Source organism: Coregonus clupeaformis, chromosome 31 (genome assembly GCF_020615455.1).
Source record: "Coregonus clupeaformis isolate EN_2021a chromosome 31, ASM2061545v1, whole genome shotgun sequence".
In the NCBI taxonomy this organism is placed as follows: Eukaryota; Metazoa; Chordata; class Actinopteri; order Salmoniformes; family Salmonidae; genus Coregonus; species Coregonus clupeaformis.
Window position 1 is genome coordinate 32114275 of NC_059222.1, and position 22380 is coordinate 32136654.

Below are 22380 nucleotides of genomic sequence, written 5' to 3' on the forward strand. Positions count from 1 at the left end.
CTACTGCTGGAGCTTTAAGTCATGGCTTTGGTTCCAGGAGGGATAGGTGGGTGGGGAGTAGTGGGGTAGGTGGTGGGTGGTGGTGTAGCTGGTGTCTTTTTGGATGGCAATTATTTAAGCAAGCGAGGAACACATGTCAGAAAGACCAAGATTTGGGAATCTGTGTGCAACCTACCTTTCCTCTCCTCGCCTCCCTCCTCTCTCTCTCTCTCTCTCTGGCTTTGAGGTTTAATTTATCCACTAACTCAAACCTACAGTATGCTAAGTATAGTTTAAATTGACACGATAACACTGAAGCCAGTTACAATTAAACCACACACCATCTCCCTTTCTTTACCACACTGACTATGTAGACCTACCCTTCCTCCACTTGCTGCAGGTGTAGCTACAACACTTCGGTTAGAGAACATAGCTGTTTCAGATCACACAGCCCAGCTATCCTACGCTCCTCTCCAGATCTCTCCAGGGCCCTCTCTCTCGCCTGCACTCCAAACATCATAACACAACGCTGACCAAACAAAGAGCAGCCAGCAACTACTCTTCTCTTTTCTTCTCTTCTGTTCTGTAGCAACAGATGAAATCAAAACAAACCCTTGAAGGTGTGAAAACACCGGCGCCGCGATGAGGCAACAACAACACGGTAAACAGCGAGCAGAGCGAGAGGCCAACCTCCCCCCTACATGGGTCACATCCCTCCGAGCTCCAGTGGATGCTAAACACTTGTTTTATTAGGATTTGAATATCGGCTCGCCAGCCACTGTGGGAAAATAAATGATAATCATTAATTAGAATGAATTTGTCTGTCATGCCCACAATTATTCTGTTAGCCCACAAATTGGTTATTGTTATTATGGCTGGTGTGTGTGGTGCGTGGTGAGTGACTCAGAACTTAAAATACAATTATCAAGTATACAGGAGCTGATTGGAAGCCTCTTCAAAACACCCTGCTAATTAAGATAGCTTTTGTCTGCTGGATCTCGTCTGAATCCTATCCATGATGCTGGATGACAATAAAGTTTTTCTAATTCTACTGATACTGGTTCATTATTTTTCCTTCCAAAAATGGTAATTCAGTATGTTAAAAAGCAGCTGTGTTTTTCTGTGTTGGAATGGTGTTAGCCTACCCAAACAACAGAATGGTGTGGGCATATACCGGTCATAAAAAAATATGAATGCAAGTAGACTGCTGATTGGCCATATCAGCCAATGAGCCAACATGGCATCATGTTCTATGAGGAAATAGCAAGCATTTTTTAAACAGTCTGTTTGAGACAGAAGTTTGAGGTTGGGTTTTGAAGTGTTTTATCTCTTTATGCTTTGGTCACAAATACGAGTATAGGACACGTCAACAACATTATTTGGGTATGAGTTAACAGAATACAAACTTTTAAAGGATTACATTTCACTGGCTTAAACCCCTGCCGCCGAGGGGGCATGTGTGATCCGGAGTCGGAAGCGTTACCACTAGACCAGACTAGGCACCTAGTTCTGATTCTAAGTCACTTGCCCTCATACCTCTCCTGAGAAGGCCTGTCCGTTGAGAAGGTGTTCAGAGCCCTGTCCGTCCTCGCTGCCGAAGTGTAGCCGGATCTCCTCCAGGCGATGGCTGTACGTCATTGGTCCACCAGAGATATTCACCAGGTGCTCCTTGTCCATTCGCAGTGAGACGTGGCGACCAGTGTTGTACATGGTCCCGCCCACCTGAGGACAGAAAGAAGGAAGAACGATCAGATTTAGTTTTCAATTAATAAACCACATTTTAACATCACAGTGTAAAATACCCACATTAGAAGTCAGTAGGGGGAGGTGTTTGACAATTTCACTGCTAACCGATCACCCCTGTTCAGAGGTTTAACAGTGGTATGCCCCCAAATACTTGAACCTACATACTATACTGCTGTCTCAGTGACATGCCTGTTTCTCTCCCCTGTCTTTTTATTGTTTGCATAACACAAAAAAACGCATTAGAATCTACAGCATTCACAGGCACTTCTGTGATTCACTACAGAGCAAATTGACCAGTGTTACCTAATGTTAATTTTTCAGTGTAACATTTCTAGTTTTGATTCAGGTGTTAAATTAACTTCGTAAATTTTTAATTAACACTCAGTGGTGTAAAATATCCCCAGTGTTGATGTTTATAACCAGTGTAAAATCAAAACCACGCCCCTCATTATCATATTTCCCAGCATGCTCTATTGCAGGTAGATTTTTTAAAATTGTTTGTTTCAATATCTATGTTTTGCATGTACGTTGATTGATTAATTAATCTTATGCTACTCAAATATGAATAATATTTTTTCTAGACTAATCCAATCTGCTACTTTGACTTATTGCACCCGTTACTGAAATGGTTGTTCCAGTTTAGATGCTTTAGGTAGTCTCATATCCTAGTTTTTCCAACCCGGCAGTCATTCTGAATGCAGGTTGTGGATGAATAAAAGTTCTGAATGTTGGTTATCCCTACTCTGGCTGGTTTCCAACACTAATTATATCGCTTTGCAAGCCGTCGTTATGTGACTTGCAGGCCTGAAAACTATGAATTTCAGGTAATCGTATTAGGGTAAAAACTAGGCCCTCAAAGTAAGGCCTTATTAACCCTCCTGTTGTCCTGGGGTCATTCTGACCCCAAATTAAATCTTTTGCCGACAAAATATGTTTTTTATTCATCAATTGGTCTGAAAATAACGGTAGTTGTTTAATACTATGCTCTTTATGATTCAAACAAATTTGAAGTAATTTGATTGAATTATGGGTGTTTTACTAAATGTAATAACTTCTGTTGTCCTCTGGGGTCAAAAAGACCCCGCAGCACAAAGTTTACATACTGCTTGGCAAAACATCTTTGATCATGTTTCTTTGATGTGTGGGGTCAAGCAATGGTTATGACAACAACAAAAAAAAAAAAGTATTTTCTCACAGGTGTTTGGGCATTTCACATTTTAGTCTGAGAGAGACAGGCAGCACAATGAGGAGGCAGAAGTTTTATAATGCACAGGAGGCTTGCAAGATAATTTTTTGAAATAAAAGAAAATAATGACCAGGAGGACAATGCTGCACATAATGAGGATGAATCAACTGATGAAGAGGGTTCAGGGTCAGAAGAGGAGGAACATAATGATGAGGTGATAGATCCAACATACAGACAGCATGCTACTTCTTCCTCCGAAGATTCCCCCACATCTCCTGCTGCAGAAATGGAAGATGATTATGAATATAAGGAAATGGATGAACGTGATGATGACGTAGAATCTGAAGCTGGTATGGAAGAAGTGTCAGAAGTGGAGCACTGCACCTATTATGATAAAGAATCAACAGATGAGGTAGAATCTGAAGTTGAAATGGAAGAAGTGTCAGAAGTGGAGGACATCATCTATTATGATGAAGACGAAGAATCAACAGATGAGGTAGAATCTGAGGAAGAGGACCCAGCTGACCCTGAACCCTCTTCATCAGTTGATTCATCCTCATTATGTGCAGCATTGTCCTCCTGGTCATTATTTTCTTTTATTTCAAAAATTATCTTGCAAGCCTCCTGTGCATTATAAAACTTCTGCCTCCTCATTGTGCTGCCTGTCTCTCTCAGACTAAAATGTGAAATGCCCAAACACCTGTGAGAAAATACTTTTTTGTTGTTGTTGTTGTCATAACCATTGCTTGACCCCACACATCAAAGAAACATGATCAAAGATGTTTTGACCCCACACATCAAAGAAACATGATCAAAGATGTTTTGCCAAGCAGTATGTAAACTTTGTGCTGCGGGGTCTTTTTGATCCCAGAGGACAACAGAAGTTATTACATTTAGTAAAACACCCATAATTCAATCAAATTACTTCAAATTTGTTTGAATCATAAAGAGCATAGTATTAAACAACTACCGTTATTTTCAGACTAAATATGTAACACAGAATTGATTGAAAATGTATACTGTATGCTTTATAAACAGTCAAACCAGGCAGGACAAAAAGGTGTGATTATGGGCTGTCATTAATAAAAATAAAATGATTCAAAAACAGCATCCTCACTAAACTTTTACAAATACCACTCAGTGATAAGTGAAATAGTCAAAATAATAATAGGTCAAAATAATTCATAGTTTCATTGTATTTTTACTTAAAAACAGGGTATACTTTTATGTAAACAAGGTCTATTGGCTCTAAATTCCAAAACAAATGAAAAAAATTATAGTAATGGGTTGAACAGAAGTAAGAATAAAGATGTAACACAGAATTGATTGAAAATGTATACTGTATGCTTTATAAACAGTCAAACCAGGCGGGGTCATTTTTGACCCCAGAGGACAAAAAGGCGTAAGGCATTTGGGAGGACAACACAAGGGTTAAATACTTGTTGTAATGTGTTTAATTTAATCGGTAACATATTCCCTTACTATTTCACTTGGTGAAGGACTAGTGATGTTACATTTGATACCGGAGCTCCAAGGCATGCGTAGAATTCGTTAAGCTGTTTAGTTTGAAGCAGTGTGCCGATGCTTGTATCGCTTTATTAGAAGCACGTGATCAATGACGTCCGAAGCGCCGATTCGTCGAACAACCACCTGATTGGTTTGGTATTATAGACATCATCTATAATAATTTGGCTGTTCTAAATTATTTTGACCAGCAGGAACCACTAGTGTACACTGTGTTGATCAAAGCCTCAAGTAATGAACCTATTTTTGACACAATTGGCTGGAAATGCTCAATGCTTCAGGAAGCTTTGTTTCCCCCATCACTTCATAGGACTGAAAATAGATGAATGCACCAACAACCATGTCTCTGTCACTAACAAATACAGTCATTGGTGGTAACTCTACAATTCACTCGAAAGATAAGGCACTCTGGGAAATATGCAAATAAGGCTTTTCACTAAGTGTGTTAATTTAACACTGAGAAGTTTGGACCCATATAGACACTGGACCAGTATTAAATGTAACACTGTCAGTGTTGATTTAACACTGGAGAATTAGTTGTGTGAGTAACAGTCTCAAGCCTTAAAGTGTTACAGCGTCTAAGTACGAGAGACAACCCTTCAAAATACAAACGAGATGTGGAATTAGAGGGGAGGAGGAAGATAAAAACACACAACACGAGGAGTACGGGTTCAAAGACCGAGGCCGTCGGAATCAGCTCGGAATCGATTGGATCAGAGGCTTTAAGGGGAAATACAGCCATACAACAGCAGTGAATACCGATCAGTGGATGTGTTTATTTATTTATATTCAGTAGTTTCAAAGTGAACCGTTGGTATTGCAGGCACGATTCTACGAGAGCTTCCATAGCTCTTATCTCGTGCTTTCTTTTTTCTCTCTCTCGACTGCTCTCTCCCTCTCTCTCTTACTCCCTCTATTCCCTCTCTCCCTTCCCTTTTACCACTAGCCTTCAAAAATATCCCCCCTGAGAAAGAACTCTGCTCACACATCATAAATATTCTATAGAACCTCTGAAAAATCTATGATTTGAAAGGGGATAGAGAGAGTGTCAGGGAGAGAGAACGAGGGAAAGGAGGAGGGGGGCGTTGGATCAAGTGCCGACGGCAAAAAAGGTAGAGCAAAGAATGTGAAGCAGCACTTTGCAGCTCTGCTGATCTGGCCGGTTACCTCAGCGGTGTCGGAACTGCCCCTGAAAACGCTGGAATACCTCAACCCCCCTAAAGACAACTCACCTACTCAGCTCACCATTATGCATAAGGCCAAGGCTGAGGTGAATGTGTCATTGTGTGGCTTTTTCAATTCATATAGAATCACTGTGGCTGGGTAATGAGCGACGTGGGGGGATAATAGGATGAAGTTATGCAGCAATTCAAAGAAACAAGATTATACACCTCAAATATAATTATGTAATTTACGACGTTGTATGGCAGGAGGAGATTGAATACTGAATAGCCTGAAGGCTTTTCTCCCCACATCGTATCCAATGTTACACTTCTATGCAGTATGCTGCATACACACACACGGTCTGGAATAACAAGTCTTTCCATCCAATATCTGTTCCTGTGGTCGAGTGCACATCCCAGGGTAAATGGCTAAAGGCAACAGGGTAAAAAGCGAGGCTAGTGGAGTGTGTATTGAGCTGGGCAAGGAGAGAGAAGTGATTGTGTATGGGTATCTGTCTCATAGTGATGTGCTGATAGGAGTAGAGAAACCCTCTAGACACTGGTCTAAGGTTGCATTTATCCCTCTAATGGTAATGGTTATGATTTGACAAGGAAACTGATCCTTGATCTGTGCCTAATGGTCAATTGTAGCCAAAGTGCAGTGATATGGAATTGAAGTTCAGCTATAGATAGCCAAACCAACTCTTCTACCATTAAAAGACAGAGGCTATTATATCACTTGAAAATACAGTTGCTAACTTCCACAGCCATCCAACATCTATACAGCAATGTGTTGTGTATGAATTATGCTATCATGTAACACGGCCCAGGCATCGTCAACAGAATCCACTGAGCTATTTCACTCCACATCTCACGCCATAATTTGTATTAATGAATTCAAAATCATATGAGTAAATGCTTTAATGCACTTTAATATCTTAACTTCACAGTTTTATATACGATGTCCCGTGTTGCCTTGACAGGTCTAATAGCCATGGGAACCAGCCTGTTTATGACTGCTCAGCTTTAAAGAGGGAACATTTTCGTTTTTATTTCATTTTGTGTGTATTTGTGTGTGGTGTGTGTGTGTTGATATGTTGACTCACACAAAAACACAAACACATTGATAGTAAACTACTGACTATTAGACTCATCAAAAGTATGTTTTGTGACTTCAGACAAGTTCTTCTCACGAGGCACAAGAAAGAGAATGACAATCTGGATTGAGAATACCAACACAGCGTGTCATCCAAACCAAAGCATCCATCTTCCATATCAAACCACAATCATACTAACATCTCCAGTAAACAACATCTCTACTGTGGTTTCCTGACAGCTGACATTTCTGTTCTCTCTTAGACAAGGAAGTTGGTTTCAATACCACAGGTGTATACTAGCCAACAGGAGAGAACAACAATCAGCAGTGTGTGTTAGGGGAGGGGAGTGTTTGTACCCAATTGCTTGTGTGCATTTGATCAAATAGCTTTATTCTATAGTACCACTCCAGGGAGGGAGGGAGGGAGAAGAGGAGAAAGGGAAGGAAGATCATCCTCACAGGAGATAGGGGAGGAGGGATGAGAGAGAGAGAATGAGAGAGAGAAATTGGGAATGGGAGTCTTTGACTGAGCATTTTTAAAAGGATCCTCTCGACAACTGAAAATTGAAAAGTTCATTAAAATGGTCAAACTATTATTTTCCCCAAGCTTCATCTCTCCTTCTCTAACTCGCTGGATTTGTTCAATCAGAAAACCTAACATGTTTTTAATTTGTTCATTGATGTTTTCTACAGATGACAGGAGACTCTAAAGCCAATTAAGCTGTAATGATGATCACGACAAGGCAATAATGTATTCAAGGTAATCATTCCGACAAGGTAAACAGGTTATAAAGGAGATTGCTGTGTGTGTGTCTAGGGGGCCTGATACTGTATTACCAGCTCAGATACAATATCAATAATATGAAACGGCAACATCACAGTAATGAGAAAAAAAGAACAATCATGTCTACTAAACACACAGATCAATATGGTGATATTGATACAAGATGATCCTATATGTTCTATTATTATGATTTCCAGCATTCCATATGTTGTATCATTATGAACATAATGGCACACAGCTAATGTTGCTGGTAAATGTATGAACTGGACCATAACCATTACTCCAGAAGCCATGGATTACAGGCAACATCCACACTGAGCTAAATGCTAGAGCTGTCGCTTTCAAGGAGCAGGACACTAATCCGGACAATTATAAGAAATCCCTCATGCGCTGAACACCTGGCAAGACACTTCACTGACATTTTCAACCTCTCTCTGATCCAGTCTGTAATATCTACAGGTTTCAAGCAAACCACCATAGTCCCTGTGCCTAAGAACGCCAAGATAACCTATCTAAATGACTACCGCCCCATAGCACTCACATCTGAAGCCATGAAATGCTTTGAAAGGCTGGTTATGGCTCACATTAACACCATCATCCCAGAAATCCTGGACCCACTCCAATTTGCATACCGCCCCAACAGATCCATAGATAACGCAATCTCTATTGCACTCCACACTGCCCTTTCCCATTTGGACAAAAGGAACACCTACGTGAGAATGCTGTTCATTGATTACAGCTCAGCATTCAATCAATCAATCAATCAATCAATTTTATTTTATATAGCCCTTCGTACATCAGCTAATATCTCGAAGTGCTGTACAGAAACCCAGCCTAAAACCCCAAACAGCTAGTAATGCAGGTGTAGAAGCACGGTGGCTAGGAAAAACTCCCTAGAAAGGCCAAAACCTAGGAAGAAACCTAGAGAGGAACCAGGCTATGAGGGGTGGCCAGTCCTCTTCTGGCTGTGCCGGGTGAAGATTATAACAGAACCATGCCAAGATGTTCAAAAATGTTCATAAGTGACAAGCATGGTCAAATAATAATCAGGAATAAATCTCAGTTGGCTTTTCATAGCCGATCATTAAGAGTTGAAAACAGCAGGTCTGGGACAGGTAGGGGTTCCATAACCGCAGGCAGAACAGTTGAAACTGGAATAGCAGCAAGGCCAGGCGGACTGGGGACAGCAAGGAGTTCAACACCATAGAGCTATCCACCATAGAGCTATCCAAGCTCATCACTAAGCTAAGGACCCTGGGACTGAACACCTCCCTCTGTAACTGGATCCTGGACTTCCTGACGGGACGCCCCCAGGTGGTGAGGGTAGGCAACCACACCATAGAGCACCATAGAGCTATCCAAGCTCATCACTAAGCTAAGGACCCTGGGACTGAACACCTCCCTCTGTAACTGGATCCTGGACTTCCTGACGGGACGCCCCCAGGTGGTGAGGGTAGGCAACCACACATCCGCCATGCTGACCCTCAACACGGGGGCCCCTCAGGTGTGCGTGCTCAGTCCCCTCCTGTACTCCCTGTTCACCCACGACTGCGTGACAGCGCACGACTCCAACACCATCATTAAGTTTGCCGACGACGCGACTGTGGTAGGCCTGATCACAGACGGCGATCGACAGCCTATAGGGAGGAAGTCAGAGACCTGGCAGTGTGGTGCCAAGACAACAACCCCTCCCTCAATGTGGGCAAGACAAAGGAGCTTATTGTGGACTACAGGAACCAGAGGGGCCGAACACGCCCCATTCACATCGACGGGGCTCTAGCGGAGTGGGTCAAGAGCTTCAAGTTCTTTGGTGTCCACATCACTAAGGACCTATTATGGTCCAAACACACTAACACAGTCAAAACTAACCCAAAACTTTACACAACGTTAGACACAGACACGAATGATCTGTTTGGCGTGTTAACACACTGGTGGTTTGTTGTAACCGATTATTGGTGCTAAACCGTGTTATTGGAGGCTGGCATGCTAGTTGGCCATGGCGTCATAGGATTCGGTGCCCTGGACGGTTTTCACGGAAGAATACTGTACCAAGTTAGCTAGCTGAATAAACTAAGTTAGAGTCTATTCCTAGAAAACATTGAACCGCTGTAGTTTACAACAATTATAATTTCTAAAGTGGAAGTTGGGAGAGTTATATTTGAGTGTTTCAGTGAAATGTAAGTGAGGGAGGCCCCGCTCTCTCGCTTTCCCAGATGTTTAGTTAATTTCATTCTGATCTCCTTTGCATTATTGTAGCCTTTTTCTGTAGCCTGTCAACAAGGGTGGCAAGTAGCTTAGTGGGTAAGAGCGTTGTGCCAGTAACCGAAAGGTCGCTGGTTCTAATCCCCGGGCCGACTAGGTGAAAAATATGTCGATGTGCCCTTAAGCAAGGCACTTAACCCTAAATGCTCCTGTAAATCGCTCTGGATAAGAGCGTCTGCTAAATGACTAAAATGTAAAAAATGTAAACTATGTGTCTGTCTATCCCTGTTCTCTCCTCTCTACACAGGCCATACAAATGCTTCACACTGCGTGGCTGCTGCCACTCTAATCTGGTGGTCCCTGCACGCACGACCCACGTGGAGTTCCAGGTCTCCGGCAGCCTCTGGAACTGCTGTTCTGCGGCCAACAAGGCAGAGTTAATCCCAGCCTATGCTACCCTCCAGTCCCCCGACTTCTTGGCGCTGACGGAAACATGGATTACCACAGAAAACACTGCTACTCCTACTGCTCTTTCCTTGTCTGACCATGTGTTCTAGCATACCCCGAAAGCATCTGGTCAGCGCGGCGGTGGCACAGGAATCCTCATCTCTCCCAAGTGGACATTCTGTCTTTTTCCCCTGACCCATCTGTCTATCTCCTCATTTGAATTCCATGCTGTCACAGTCACTAGCCCATTCAAGTTAACATCCTTGTCATTTATCGCCCTCCAGGTTCCCTTGGAGAGTTCATCAATGAGCTTGACGCCTTGATAAGTTCCTTTCCGGAGGATGGCTCACCCCTCACAGTTCTGGGTGACTTTAACCTCCCTACATCTGCCTTTGACTCATTTCTCTCTGCCTCCTTCTTTCCACTCCTTTCCTCTTTTGACCTCACCCTCTCACTGTACCCCCCTACTCACAAGGCAGGCAATACGCTTGACCTCATCTTTACTAGATGCTGTTCTTCTACTAATCTCACTGCAACTACCCTCCAAGTCTCTGACCACTACTTTGTATCCTTTTCTCTCTCTCGCTCTCCTCCAACACTACTCACTCTGCCCCTACTCAGATGGTAATGTGCCGTCGCAACCTTCGCTCTCTCTCCCACTACTCTCTCCTCTTCCATCCTATCATCTCTTCCCTCTGCTAAATCCTTCTCCCTCCAATCTCCTGATTCTGCCTCCTCAACCCTCCTCTCCTCCCTTTCTGCATCTTTTGACTCTCTATGTCCCCTATCCTCCCGGCCGGCTCGGTCCTCCCCTCCTGCTCCGTGGCTTGACGACTCATTGCAAGTTCGCAGAAGAGGGCTCCGGGTAGCGGAGCGGAAATTGAGAAAAACTACACTCCCTGCGGACCTGTCATCTTTTCACTCCCTTCTCTCTACATTCTCTTCCTTTTTTTCCGCTGCTGAAGCCACTTTCTACCACTCTAAATGTCAAGCCTCTGCCTCTAACCCTAGGAAGCTCTTTGCCACCTTCTCCTCCCTGCTGAATCCTCCTCCTCCTCCCTCCTCCCTCTCTGTGGATGACTTCGTCAACCATTTTGAAAAGAAGGTTGACGACATCTGATCCTCATTTATTAAGTCAAATGACACCGCTGGTCCTGCTCACACTGCCCTACCCTATGCTTTGACTTCTTTCTCCCCTCTCTCTCCAGAAGAAATCTTGCGACTTGTGACGGCCGGCCGCCCAACAACCTGCCTGCTTGACCCTATCCCCTCCTCTCTTCTCCAGACCATTTCCGGAGACCTTCTCCCTTACCTCACCTCGCTCATCAACTCATCCTTGACTGCTGGCCATGTCCCTTCCGTCTTCAAGAGAGCGAGAGTTGCACCCCTCCTCAAAAATCTACACTGGATCCCTCCGATGTCAACAACTACAGACCAGTATCCCTTCTTTCTTTTCTCTCCAAAACTCTTGAGCGTGCCGTCTCTAGCCAACTCTCCTGCTATCTATCTCAGAATGACCTTCTTGATCCAAACCAGTCAGGTTTCAAGACTGGTCATTCAACTGAGACTGCTCTTCTCTGTGTCACGGAGGCTCTCCACACTGCTAAAGCTAACTCTCTCTCCTCTGCTCTTATCCTTCTAGACCTATCTGCTGCCTTCGATACTGTGAACCATCAGATCCTCCTCTCCACCCTCTTCGAGTTGGGCATCTCCGGCGCTGCTCGCTCTTGGATTGCATCCTACCTGACAGGTTGCTCCTACCAGGTGGCGTGGCGAGAATCTGTCTCCGCACCACATGCTCTCACCACTGGTGTCCCCAGGGCTCAGTTCTAGGTCCTCTCCTATTCTCTCCATACACCAAGTCACTTGGCTCTGTCATATCCTCACATGGTCTCTCCTATCATTGCTACACAGATGACACACAATTCATTTTCTCCATTCCCCTTTCTGATAACCAGGTGGCGAATCGCATCTCTGCATGTCTGGCAGAAATATCAGTGTGGATGTTGGATCACCACCTCAAGCTGAACCTCGGCAAGACGGAGCTGCTCTTCCTCCCGGGGAAGGACTGCCCGCTCCATGATCTCGCCATCACGGTTGACAACTCCATTGTGTCCTCCTCCCAGAGTGCAAAGAACCTTGGCGTGACCCTGGACAACACCCTGTCGTTCTCCGCTAACATCAAAGCGGTGACCCGATCCTACAGGTTCATGCTCTACAACATTCTTAGAGTACGACCCCACCTTACACAGAAAGCGGCACAGGTCCTAATCCAGGCACTTGTCATCTCCCGTCTGGATTACTGAAACTCACTGTTGGCTGGGCTCCCTGCCTGTGTTATTAAACCCCTACAACTTAACCAGAACGCTGCAGCCTGTCTGGTGTTCAACCTTCCCAAGTTCTCTCATGTCACCCCGCTCCTCCGCACACTCCACTGGCTTCCAGTTGAGGCTCGCATGTACTACAAGACCATGGTGCTTGCCTACAGAGCTGTGAGGGGAACGGCACCTCCTTACCTTCAGGCTCTGACCAGACCCTACACTCAAATGAGGGCACTACGTTCATCCACCTCTGGCCTGCTAGCTCCCCTACCTCTACGGAAGCACAGTTCCCGCTCAGCCCAGTCAAAGTTATTCGCTGCTCTGGCACCCCAATGGTGGAACAAGCTGCCCCACGACGCCAGGACAGCGGAGTAACTGACCACCTTCTGGAGACACTTGAAACCCTACCTCTTTAAGGAATACCTGGAATAGTATAAAGTAATCTTTCTTCCCCCACCCTCCATATAAAAAAAAGAAGGTGGTTGTTCCACTGGCTATCATAAGTTGAATGCACCAATTTGTAAGTCGCTCTGGATAAGAGTGTCTGCTAAATGATGTAAATGTAAATGTAAGAGAGCACGACAACGCCTCTTCCCCCTCAGGAGGCTGAAAAGATTTGGCATGGGCCCTCAGATCCTCAAAAAGTTATACAGCTGCACCATTGAGAGCATCTTGACTGGCTGCATCACCGCTTGGTATGGCAACTGCTCAGTATCCAACAGCAAGGCGCTACAGAGGGTAGTGCCTACGGCCCAATACATCACTGGTGCCGAACTCCCTGCATTCAGGACCTTTATACCAGGCGGTGTCAGAGTAAGGCCCCTAAAAATAGTTAAAGACTCCAGCCACCCAAGATTTAGACTGTTCACTCTGCTACGGCAAGCGGTACCCGGGCGCGCCAAGTCTCGGACCAAAAGGCACCTGAACAGCTTCTACCCCCAAGCCATAAGACTGCTGAACAGTTAATCGAAACGCTACCCGAACAATTTACATTGACCCCCTTTATTATTTGTTTTAATTGTTTTCCACTGACTCTATGCACACTCACTAGACTCTACCCACACACTCACATATACTACACTGACACTCCAACACACACACACCTGCATATTGACGCCACACACATACACTCACACAAAGACACACTTTCACACTTCACACAAGCTGCTGCTACTCTGTTTATTATATATGCTGATTGCCTAGTCACTTTTACCCCTACCCACATGTACTGTACGTACTGTACTACCTCAATTATCCCAACTACCTCGTGCCCCTGCACATTGACTCTGTACTGGGTACTCCTTGTACAGTGCCTTCAGAAAGTATTCACTCCCCTTGATATTTCCAAATGTTGTTGTGTTACAACCTGAATTTAAAATGGATTAAATTGAGATTTGTACCCCATATTGTCAAAGTGGAATCATGTTGTTTTTTTACACATGAATTAAAATGAAAAGCTGAAATGTCTTGAGTCAATAAGTATTCAACCCTTTTGTTATGGCAAGCCTAAATACGTTCAGGAGTAAATATGTGCTTAACAAGTCACATAATAAGTTGCATGGACTCAATCTGTGTGCAATAATAGTATTTAAATGATTGTGAATGACTACCTCATCTCTGTACCCCCACACATACAATTATCTGTAAGGTCCCTCAGCCGAGCAGTGAATTTCAAACACAGATCCAACCACAAAGACCAGAGAGGTTTTCCAGCGCCTCGGAAAGAAGGGCACCTATTGGTAGATGGGTAAAAAAAAAAATTTGACATTGAATATTCCTTTGAGCATGGTAAAGTTATGAATTACACGTTGGATGTTGTATCAATACACCCAGTCACTACAAAGATACAGGCGTCCTTCCTAACTAAGTTGCCGGAGAGGAAGGGGAAACCACTCAGGGATTTCACCATGAGGCCAATGGTGACTTTAAAACAGTTACAGAGTTTAATGGCTGTGATAGGAGAAAACTGAGGATGGATCAACAACACTGTAGTTACTCCACAATACTAACCTAATTGACAGAATGAAAATAAGGAAGCCTGTACAAAATAAAAAATAGTCCAAAACATGCATCCTGTTTGCAACAAGGCAACAAGTAATACTGCAAATAATGTGGCAAAGCAATTCACTTTTTGTTCTGAATACAAAGGTTTATGTAGTGGTGGCTGCATCATGTTATGGGTATGCTTATAATTGTTAAGGACTGGGGAGTTTTTCCAGGATAAAAAAGAAACAGAATGGAGCTAAGCACAGGCAAAATCCTAGAGGACAATCTGGTTCAGTCTGCTGTCCATCAGACACTGGGAGATCATTTCCCCTTTCAGCTGGACAATAACCTAAAACACAAGGCCAAATCTACACTGGAGTTGCTTACCAAGAACACAGTGAATGTTCCTGAGTCGCCGAGTTACAGTTTTTACTTAAATCTACTTGAAAATCTATGGCAAGACCTGAAAGTGGTTGTCTAGCAATGATCAACAACCAATTTGACACAGCTTTAATAATTTTGAAAAGAATAATGGGCAAATGTTGCACAATCCAGGTGTGGAATAAGTCAAGGGGTATGAATACTTTCTGAAGGCAAAAAACAATAGCCTCGTAATTTTTTTTATTGTGTTACTATTGCCTTTGTTCTTCAGCAAATATTTGTCTTACTTTTATCTCTGCATTTTTGGGAATGGGCTCATAAGTAAGCATCTCACTGTAAAGTCTACACCTGTTGTATTCGGCGTATGTGACCAAAAACATTTGATTTGATTTGAATAAGATAAACAGAACAATCATGTCTACTAAAAACACAGATGAATATGGTGATATTGATACAAGATGATCCAATATGTTCTACTATTATGATTACCAGAATTCCATATGTTGTATCCTTATTAACATAATGGCTATTGTAGCTGGTGCATATATGAAGGTGACTGCGAAAAAAGATGTTAACCGTTTTACATTTTGTAATTTCAATAACTTCATTTCAATAAAAACCTTGAACCCACCTGTCCCTGACTTTTCTTAAATATGTGTTTTACACTAGCAGTACATTCTGATAAATATCATAAAAGACAAAAACTTTCTAAGCATTTAATTCTCAAAGCGCCATCACGGTCAAAATGGCTGTATACATATTTACCAATAGCCACCAGTCTAATAAATCCATTTAACTAGAAAAGCCTGTCCTCGTTGGACCCCCGCTTTGTGCCAATGCCATTTGGTTATGTTTATGACGGTCTTACAACTATGAAACAAAAAGCATGTGTGTTGAAACAAAGTAACCGCTTATTTTTATAACGAAAACAAAACACCCAAACCGCAAGACACGCAGTCAATGAAGAAAATATACAAAAATATCAGTAGCTTAAACATCAGTATAAGCACCAAGAGTGCTTGTGAATAGTGAAAATCAGCACAAAATCAAATGGCATTATAATTAATATCAATGTCAATATGACAGCAGTCACAAATAGTATATTATTGTCAGTTATTGGACACATTATTTGTGGCCTCGCTCGTGCTTACAGTATGGTGTGCGTCTTCACGCAACAGTTGGATCTCATTTAGCTGTTATCCCTTGTCATAACAGTTCCCACAAATCTTCGTCACTTTCACTTGATTGCAACACTTCCCACAAACAAGTCGCGTGTAGCTGAAACAGGTGTAGTGGGTTCTGTTCGGTGTACATCTGCCCACCTTACAGTTTGTCCTCCCCAGGAGCTGTGCGCAATTTGGCTCGTGCAATGGCTCACGTGGAATCTTTGCTGCTGCTACTGCTGTCTTGGTCCTCGTATGTCTTTTTACGTAGCCTGTGTGCCAGACTCATGATGAAGTCTTTCCTGCTCATAGTGTTGTTCATGCACTGCTTGAACAACACGTCTGCATCAGTGGCGTTTGGTGCTGTTTAAGATGAGGGAGGATAAAAAAATGACAGCATATTGGATGACTGTCATTCATATTCCATTTACCCAGCTCAATGTAACATCGATGTCAAGTCCTCCACTTGTTCACCATCCAAAGGACACAGGGACAACTCAAATTTCTGACTCAATCTTTTTTATTTTTAGTTTGCTTTCAGTTGATTGGTCTGTCCAGTAAATTAGCCAGTAAATTAGGTTGTAAACCTTTAAAGACAGAACAAAAAGTTATCATTTTAATTAAACATTTTAATTAACTTAAATGAATTAACCATTTACCATTGGCGTCTTTGGACTGAACCTGTGAGTGAACTTGGAGTCTTCTCTCTGAAGTTTGCTCTTCTGAATGACTGAGCCCCTCCATGCCTTCACAGGTGCTCCAAATCAGTGAAAATGACTGATCAGGTGACAAGCAGCCGGTTTGCTGCTGCTGGTGCACTCTGGGAAGTGTAGTTCTTTGACTCACTCCTGAGATTCAGCTCAACACCTCCCACTTGAGCTCCTGGTTTTTTCAAATCCAGAGAGGTCACACAAGCCCTTCCCACCTCTGTTTGTTCATCAATGGGAAGTAGAATGACAAGGCGTCTGACATCTCTATGAAGAATTGTGGCTGGGATTTTGGTTTGAGGCCTCTTCGCTCTTTCACCGTTTGCTCTTGTGGGCCCTTTTTTGCTGTTTGACTTTGTGATGTGAACAGGATAGCTGGGAAAAGTCTTCACAAGCACATCTCTTACGATGCCTTTACTGTCAGCATTGACACCCGACCACTCTAGCCAGCTTGTACTGTCCTCTTAGGGCGTTTTGGTCAGCCAACCAGACCACATCTCCAACAGCAACATTTCGCTCTTTGGTGTGCCATTTGTTCCTTATGAACAGATTAGGTCCAGCCAATTGGCTCCACTTCTTCCAGAAATGGCTTAACTCTGCTTGAATATGTTTAAGTATTTTGTAAGGGTAGCCATCAAACTGGAAATCTCCAGGGTCTCCCTTTGGATTGGTACGTCCTAAAAGCAGAGAATTCGGGGTGATGTACTCTACACAGTCTTCTCTGCTTTGAGTTCTTGCATCGATGGGTCTCTCATTAGCAAGATTGGCTGCCATGAAGAGAAAAGTTTGGAATTCTCCCCACGTGAAAACACCATCTCCACCAAGGTTGCTCAACGCCCGCTTCACTACTTTGACAGCTGCCTCTGCGGCACCATTCCTATGGGGAGAGTCTGCAGGGTGGATCTTCCATGACCATTCTGTACCATGCTTGGCAGCTGTGTCTTCAAGTTCAGACTTGTTTAGTTGGTTAAGGAATTTTTTAAGTGCGGGTTTGGCTCCCACAAAGTTAGTGCCAGGGTCTGACCAGAGTTTCCTGGGGTGTCCTCTCAGTGAAGTGAACATTTGATAGGCTAGCAGGAATCCTTCATATGACATGTCACTCACCACTTCAGTGTGTATGGCTCGGGGAAGCCATGCAGCAGAATACTATTCCCCATACTTTGAGTCTAGTTCTCTTCTTGACCTCATCTTTCACTTCATAAGGGCCGAACAGGTCCATGGTGGTGAATTCAAAAGGTGCAGCTGGGCCTGTTCGCTCTAGAGGCAGGTCAGCCATAATTTGTTGACACTGTTTTTTCTTGTTTTTCCTGCAGACCACACAGCTGTCAACCATTTTCTTGGCAAGTCTACAGCCTTTTATTACCCAGGCTTTCTTCCTCATCCGGAGAAGGGTTCCCGTCACTCCCCTCGTGGGTTTGCTTTGTGGGATTCTTGTGCCAGCAGTGTAGACACCCATGCTTCAAAGGGTAAAACTGGCACTGCTGTCTTATCTTCGTTGAATGTCTGAATTCTGCCTCCACAAACTAGCAGCCCAGAGTTCACATCTTTGTACACTGTCAGTCTGCTTAGAGTTGTGTATGAAAAATCTGTACCTTCTTGAGCTGCGAGGAAAAGGTCTTTGAGTGCATCTTTGACAGTCTTCATGTTCTTTGACAGTCAGCACAGCTTGCTTGGGTGATCTTACCTCCCTCTTTGCCTGTTTAGGGGCCGGCCCTTCCTCTTCAGCCACTGCTTGGCTGCTAGACAAACCCAGGCAACGACTCTCACCAGTTTGGACAGGCTACTGAATCTTCTTACTTCCACAAGATCTTTAACCCAGCCAGTGGGCTTCCTTCTAATAAGAGTTGGGTTTACCACAGGTATTCCCTCTTGAGTTTCACTCTTTGGACTTTCTTGAGTGCCTTGTAGGTCTTCTTTCTGCTGACTACTTCTTGCTTGAGCTTTTGTTAATGCACCTGAGAATGCCTTCCTCTGGAGCTTGTTTACACTCTCCCTGGCATGAGCTGCAACCTCTCCAGCTGATTTTATAGGCCACTCCTCCACTGGCCACTTTAGGAACTCTGGTCCATTTTGCCATGTGGAATTCTCCTTCAAATCTTCAGGAGCACCCCCTCTTGTTATGCATATTATTGTTATGATGTCAGCTATGTTTAGATCCCCACGGATCCACCACCAGTCTTGCACTTGTCTAGCCTTCTGGATTTCACCCACTCTATTTGCAAATAAGGTTTTGTACCCATAACTGACTCTTTGAATGGCTCCCAAGACCGTTTGACTGTCAAGTAGATGGAACCATCTCTCGATCTTCATTCGAGCATGCTTTTCCACATACTTCCTGATCCTGGCTGCGAAGACAGCACCACAGATCTCAGCTTTTACAGCTTCTCCCTTCTGATCCAGGGGTGTCAGCTTGGCTTTTGATTCAACGAATCGAACTTTAGTGCCTTGACTTGTCTCCCATCTTAACCCTCCCGTTGTCCTAGGGTCAAATGACCCGCCACTGTGTTGAACCAACTATTTAATTTTTATATTTTTGGGATCATTTGTGAGAAGGAGGCAGTGAGACTTTAAAGAAAGTATCACTGCCTCCTTCTCACAAATGATCCAAAAAATATAAAAATTAAATAAAGTTGGTTCAACACATGGGTCATTTTGACCTAGGACAACGGGAGGGTTAAGTACATCACAGCTCCATAGGTTTTGTCACTTCCATCAGAGAATGTGATGCCCCTGTGGAATTTCACCTCTCCAAGCTGCACATATTCTTCAAAAAGCTGGATGGCTTCTTCTCTGAGGCTTTCTGAGAGAGGTTGGTCACAGGTTTCTTGGGTTAGTTTCACACCCCTCCCTCTTGGAATGCTTTTCGAACAAGAATTGCTCCCTTCTGTTTGGCAGGTGTAACTAAGCCAATTGGGTCGTACAGTCCAGCCACTTGGCTTAAGAGAGCCCTCCTAGTCAGTGGGTTAGGTGTCTCAGTTCTCACCTCCTCCTTGAGAATATTTTTTCCAACTCTCATCTTCTTTTTCCTTTTGGAAAAGTTAACTGAGGTTACCATGTAGAGCTTGTCTTCATCCATTTGGTAGCCGATACCCAAGGCTTTGTTGTCTTCGTCCCTCATTTGATTTGGAATAATTAAGGTTTTACTTTGTGTCTTTGTTAGAACCTCCATCTCCATTCCTTGCCTCCCACTTTGCCCTGACCAGACCCATGGTTTGAGGACGAACCCTCCAGCTTTCAAGATCTCTTCGACATTTGCTGTGATCTTGTCAAGTTTATTCAGGTCATTTTGGGAGGTTAAGAGGTCATCTACATAACTGTCCTCTTCAATGACTCTGCGCTCATCCTCCAAGTGAAGAAAGTTGGGCAGGCGTGCTGTTTCCCTCATAGCCAACTGAGCAATGCAACCAGCAGGTCTGTCCCCAATGTTGACTCTGGTTATTGCATATTCACTTATCTCTTCATCTGAGCTGTCCCTCCAGAGGAACCTGTGAAGATGCATCTCACGCTCCTCCAGCCATACAGAGTTGTACATCTTTTTGATGTCTCCTAGAGATGCATACGTCCCTTCTCTGAACCTCAGCAAGACAGCTCTTATAGGGTTGAGAACGTCTGGTCCCTTCAGAAGAAGATCATTCATACCCACGCCTTTGTATTTCTGGCTACTATTCCATACAATACGAACCGGTGTTGTCACCGAATGAGGGTTCGGTGCCACCAGGTGGCTTACGTACCACACTGGTCCGTTCCACTCGTCCATGACTTTGTTGGTGAGTTTTATGGCTGCGCCTCGCTCGACCATTTCATGGATCTGGGTAGCATATGCGACTTTCCAGTCTGGCTCTCTGCTTAGTTGCTTTTCCATCCTTAAGAAACAAGCCTGGACGGCACTTTTGTTGTTCGGGAGAGAGGCTGGATCTACCATCCAAGGATACTTTGCATCCCAATGTGGAGCCGGTGTGTGAGCATCCCCCTTCTTGTAGGTGAGGCCTTCTTTAATGATATCCAGTTCCCTCTCCTCTGCCAGGGTCATTTCCTTTCCTCCCGGTGGACAGTTTCCACATCGGCATCCTCCACATCTTGGCTCACATGCAGCTCCGATGCTGTCCCAGTGCCACCACACAAGGAACTCACGGTTACTGGCAGCTGTAAATTTGGTTTGAGTCACATCCTCCTGCTGTAGCTGGGCTGTGTCAGTTGTTGGACTTGTGATTTCTTGATATTTGACAGCTGCTGTCCTCATGGAGCGAGCGAAGTGTGTTTTGGACTCATATGCTGCAACCCCCACTTCTTCAAATAAGTCGGGATGTGCTCCACCCACTGTTTTCCCCAATGGACCCTCCCACAAGACGAGGTCTCCGATGATTTTTACCCTCTGGGGAGCGAGTCTTCCCTCTCGGTGGCTAATGAGAAGTTCAACCTCTTCTGGCCTTTCCAATTCTGTAAGTTTGACTTCTGGGAAGAATTCTTTCAACTTCTCAGGTTCAATTACTTGATGCACTCTGGCGATTTCATCCAAGCCGTAGCAGACCATTTCATGAGCTCTCTCTGTCCCTTTAGGTGTATTGACTCTGACTTTGAGGGAGATACCTTTGTGTGTTCACCTCCATGGTCATACCACCAACCCCATGCACAACTCAAGTTATCTTCTCATGTCTTAACCTCAGTCTTTCAGCAGCCTTATGGGTAATGTAGTTTGTGTCTGAAGCAAGGTCAATTAAAGTCCCAATCTTCTGCCCTGCGTTTGCCGTGACTTGCATCAACATCATGATGACAGGAAGTTCAGAAAGCCCATTTCTCTGCGGTAGCTCAGACTGGCCTGAAGCATCGAGTGTCACTGTGGTTTTGTTGGTGTTGGTGAAAGCCTTTCTGCATCGATCTGCCATTTCCTGGGAAAGTTCAGACAAGATCTCCTCTTGTTCCTCCGTTAGCTTGCTTTCACCTTTGCCGTCTTTTCCACTCTTTCTCTCTTCCCCTCTTTTGACTTCTCCTTTTGGGCAGAGGAAAACATGGTGGTCTGGGGCACCACCTTCCCTTTTACAGTCTTTGTTTCTGCATAGGAAAGGGTCTCTGCAGTATCTATCTTCATCATGGCATCCGAGACATTTTCTGCATGCTCCCAGCTTTCTCCATACAGTTTTCTTTTCAAGTAGCTTAAGTCTTTTGAACTTTCTACAGAAGAAGATTTTGTTGTTGTGCCCACTATCACCACATACACCACATACCTCATCAAGCTCTTCTTTCTTTGTGGTTTTTGTTGAGGCAATCTTTCTGTCATACTTCTTGTCCAAACGATCTGATTTTTCCACCTTCTCCACAGTTCTGAGCTGTTCGAGTCTCTCTAGTATTTCTTCTTGACTTTTCAGGAACTCCAAGAGCATGACAAAGTGGTTGTCTGATGTGACATTGTTTCTGGGTTCAACCATGAACATCACCCAGTCTCTTTTAATGAAGTCAGGCAACTTGCTTTCAATGGATCTAATTACCAGTGGGTTATTTATGGCCCCAGAGTTTCCTAACTCTGTGAGATCTGCTAGAGCCTTCTCCACTGACTGTATGAGATCAATGACCTTTCTTGGTTGGTTCCCTTTCACATGCGGCATCTTCTCCAGCTCTTCCAGGATTTCCACTATGATGGTTGACTTGTTGCCATACCTGTTCTCCAGGACTCTGAACATGTCATCGGCAGTGGTGTAGG

At 44.0% G+C, this 22380-nt stretch overlaps 1 protein-coding gene across 1 annotated transcript in view; it reads right to left on the reverse strand.

Annotated features, from left to right (window-relative positions):
* Positions 1 to 22380, reverse strand: part of LOC121547389 (carbonic anhydrase-related protein 10) — a 360625-nt gene that overhangs the window by 30949 nt on the left and 307296 nt on the right. Inside the window, 1 exon segment of the mRNA XM_045209942.1 lies at positions 1516 to 1701. Coding sequence (XP_045065877.1) covers positions 1516 to 1701 — 186 coding nt within the window.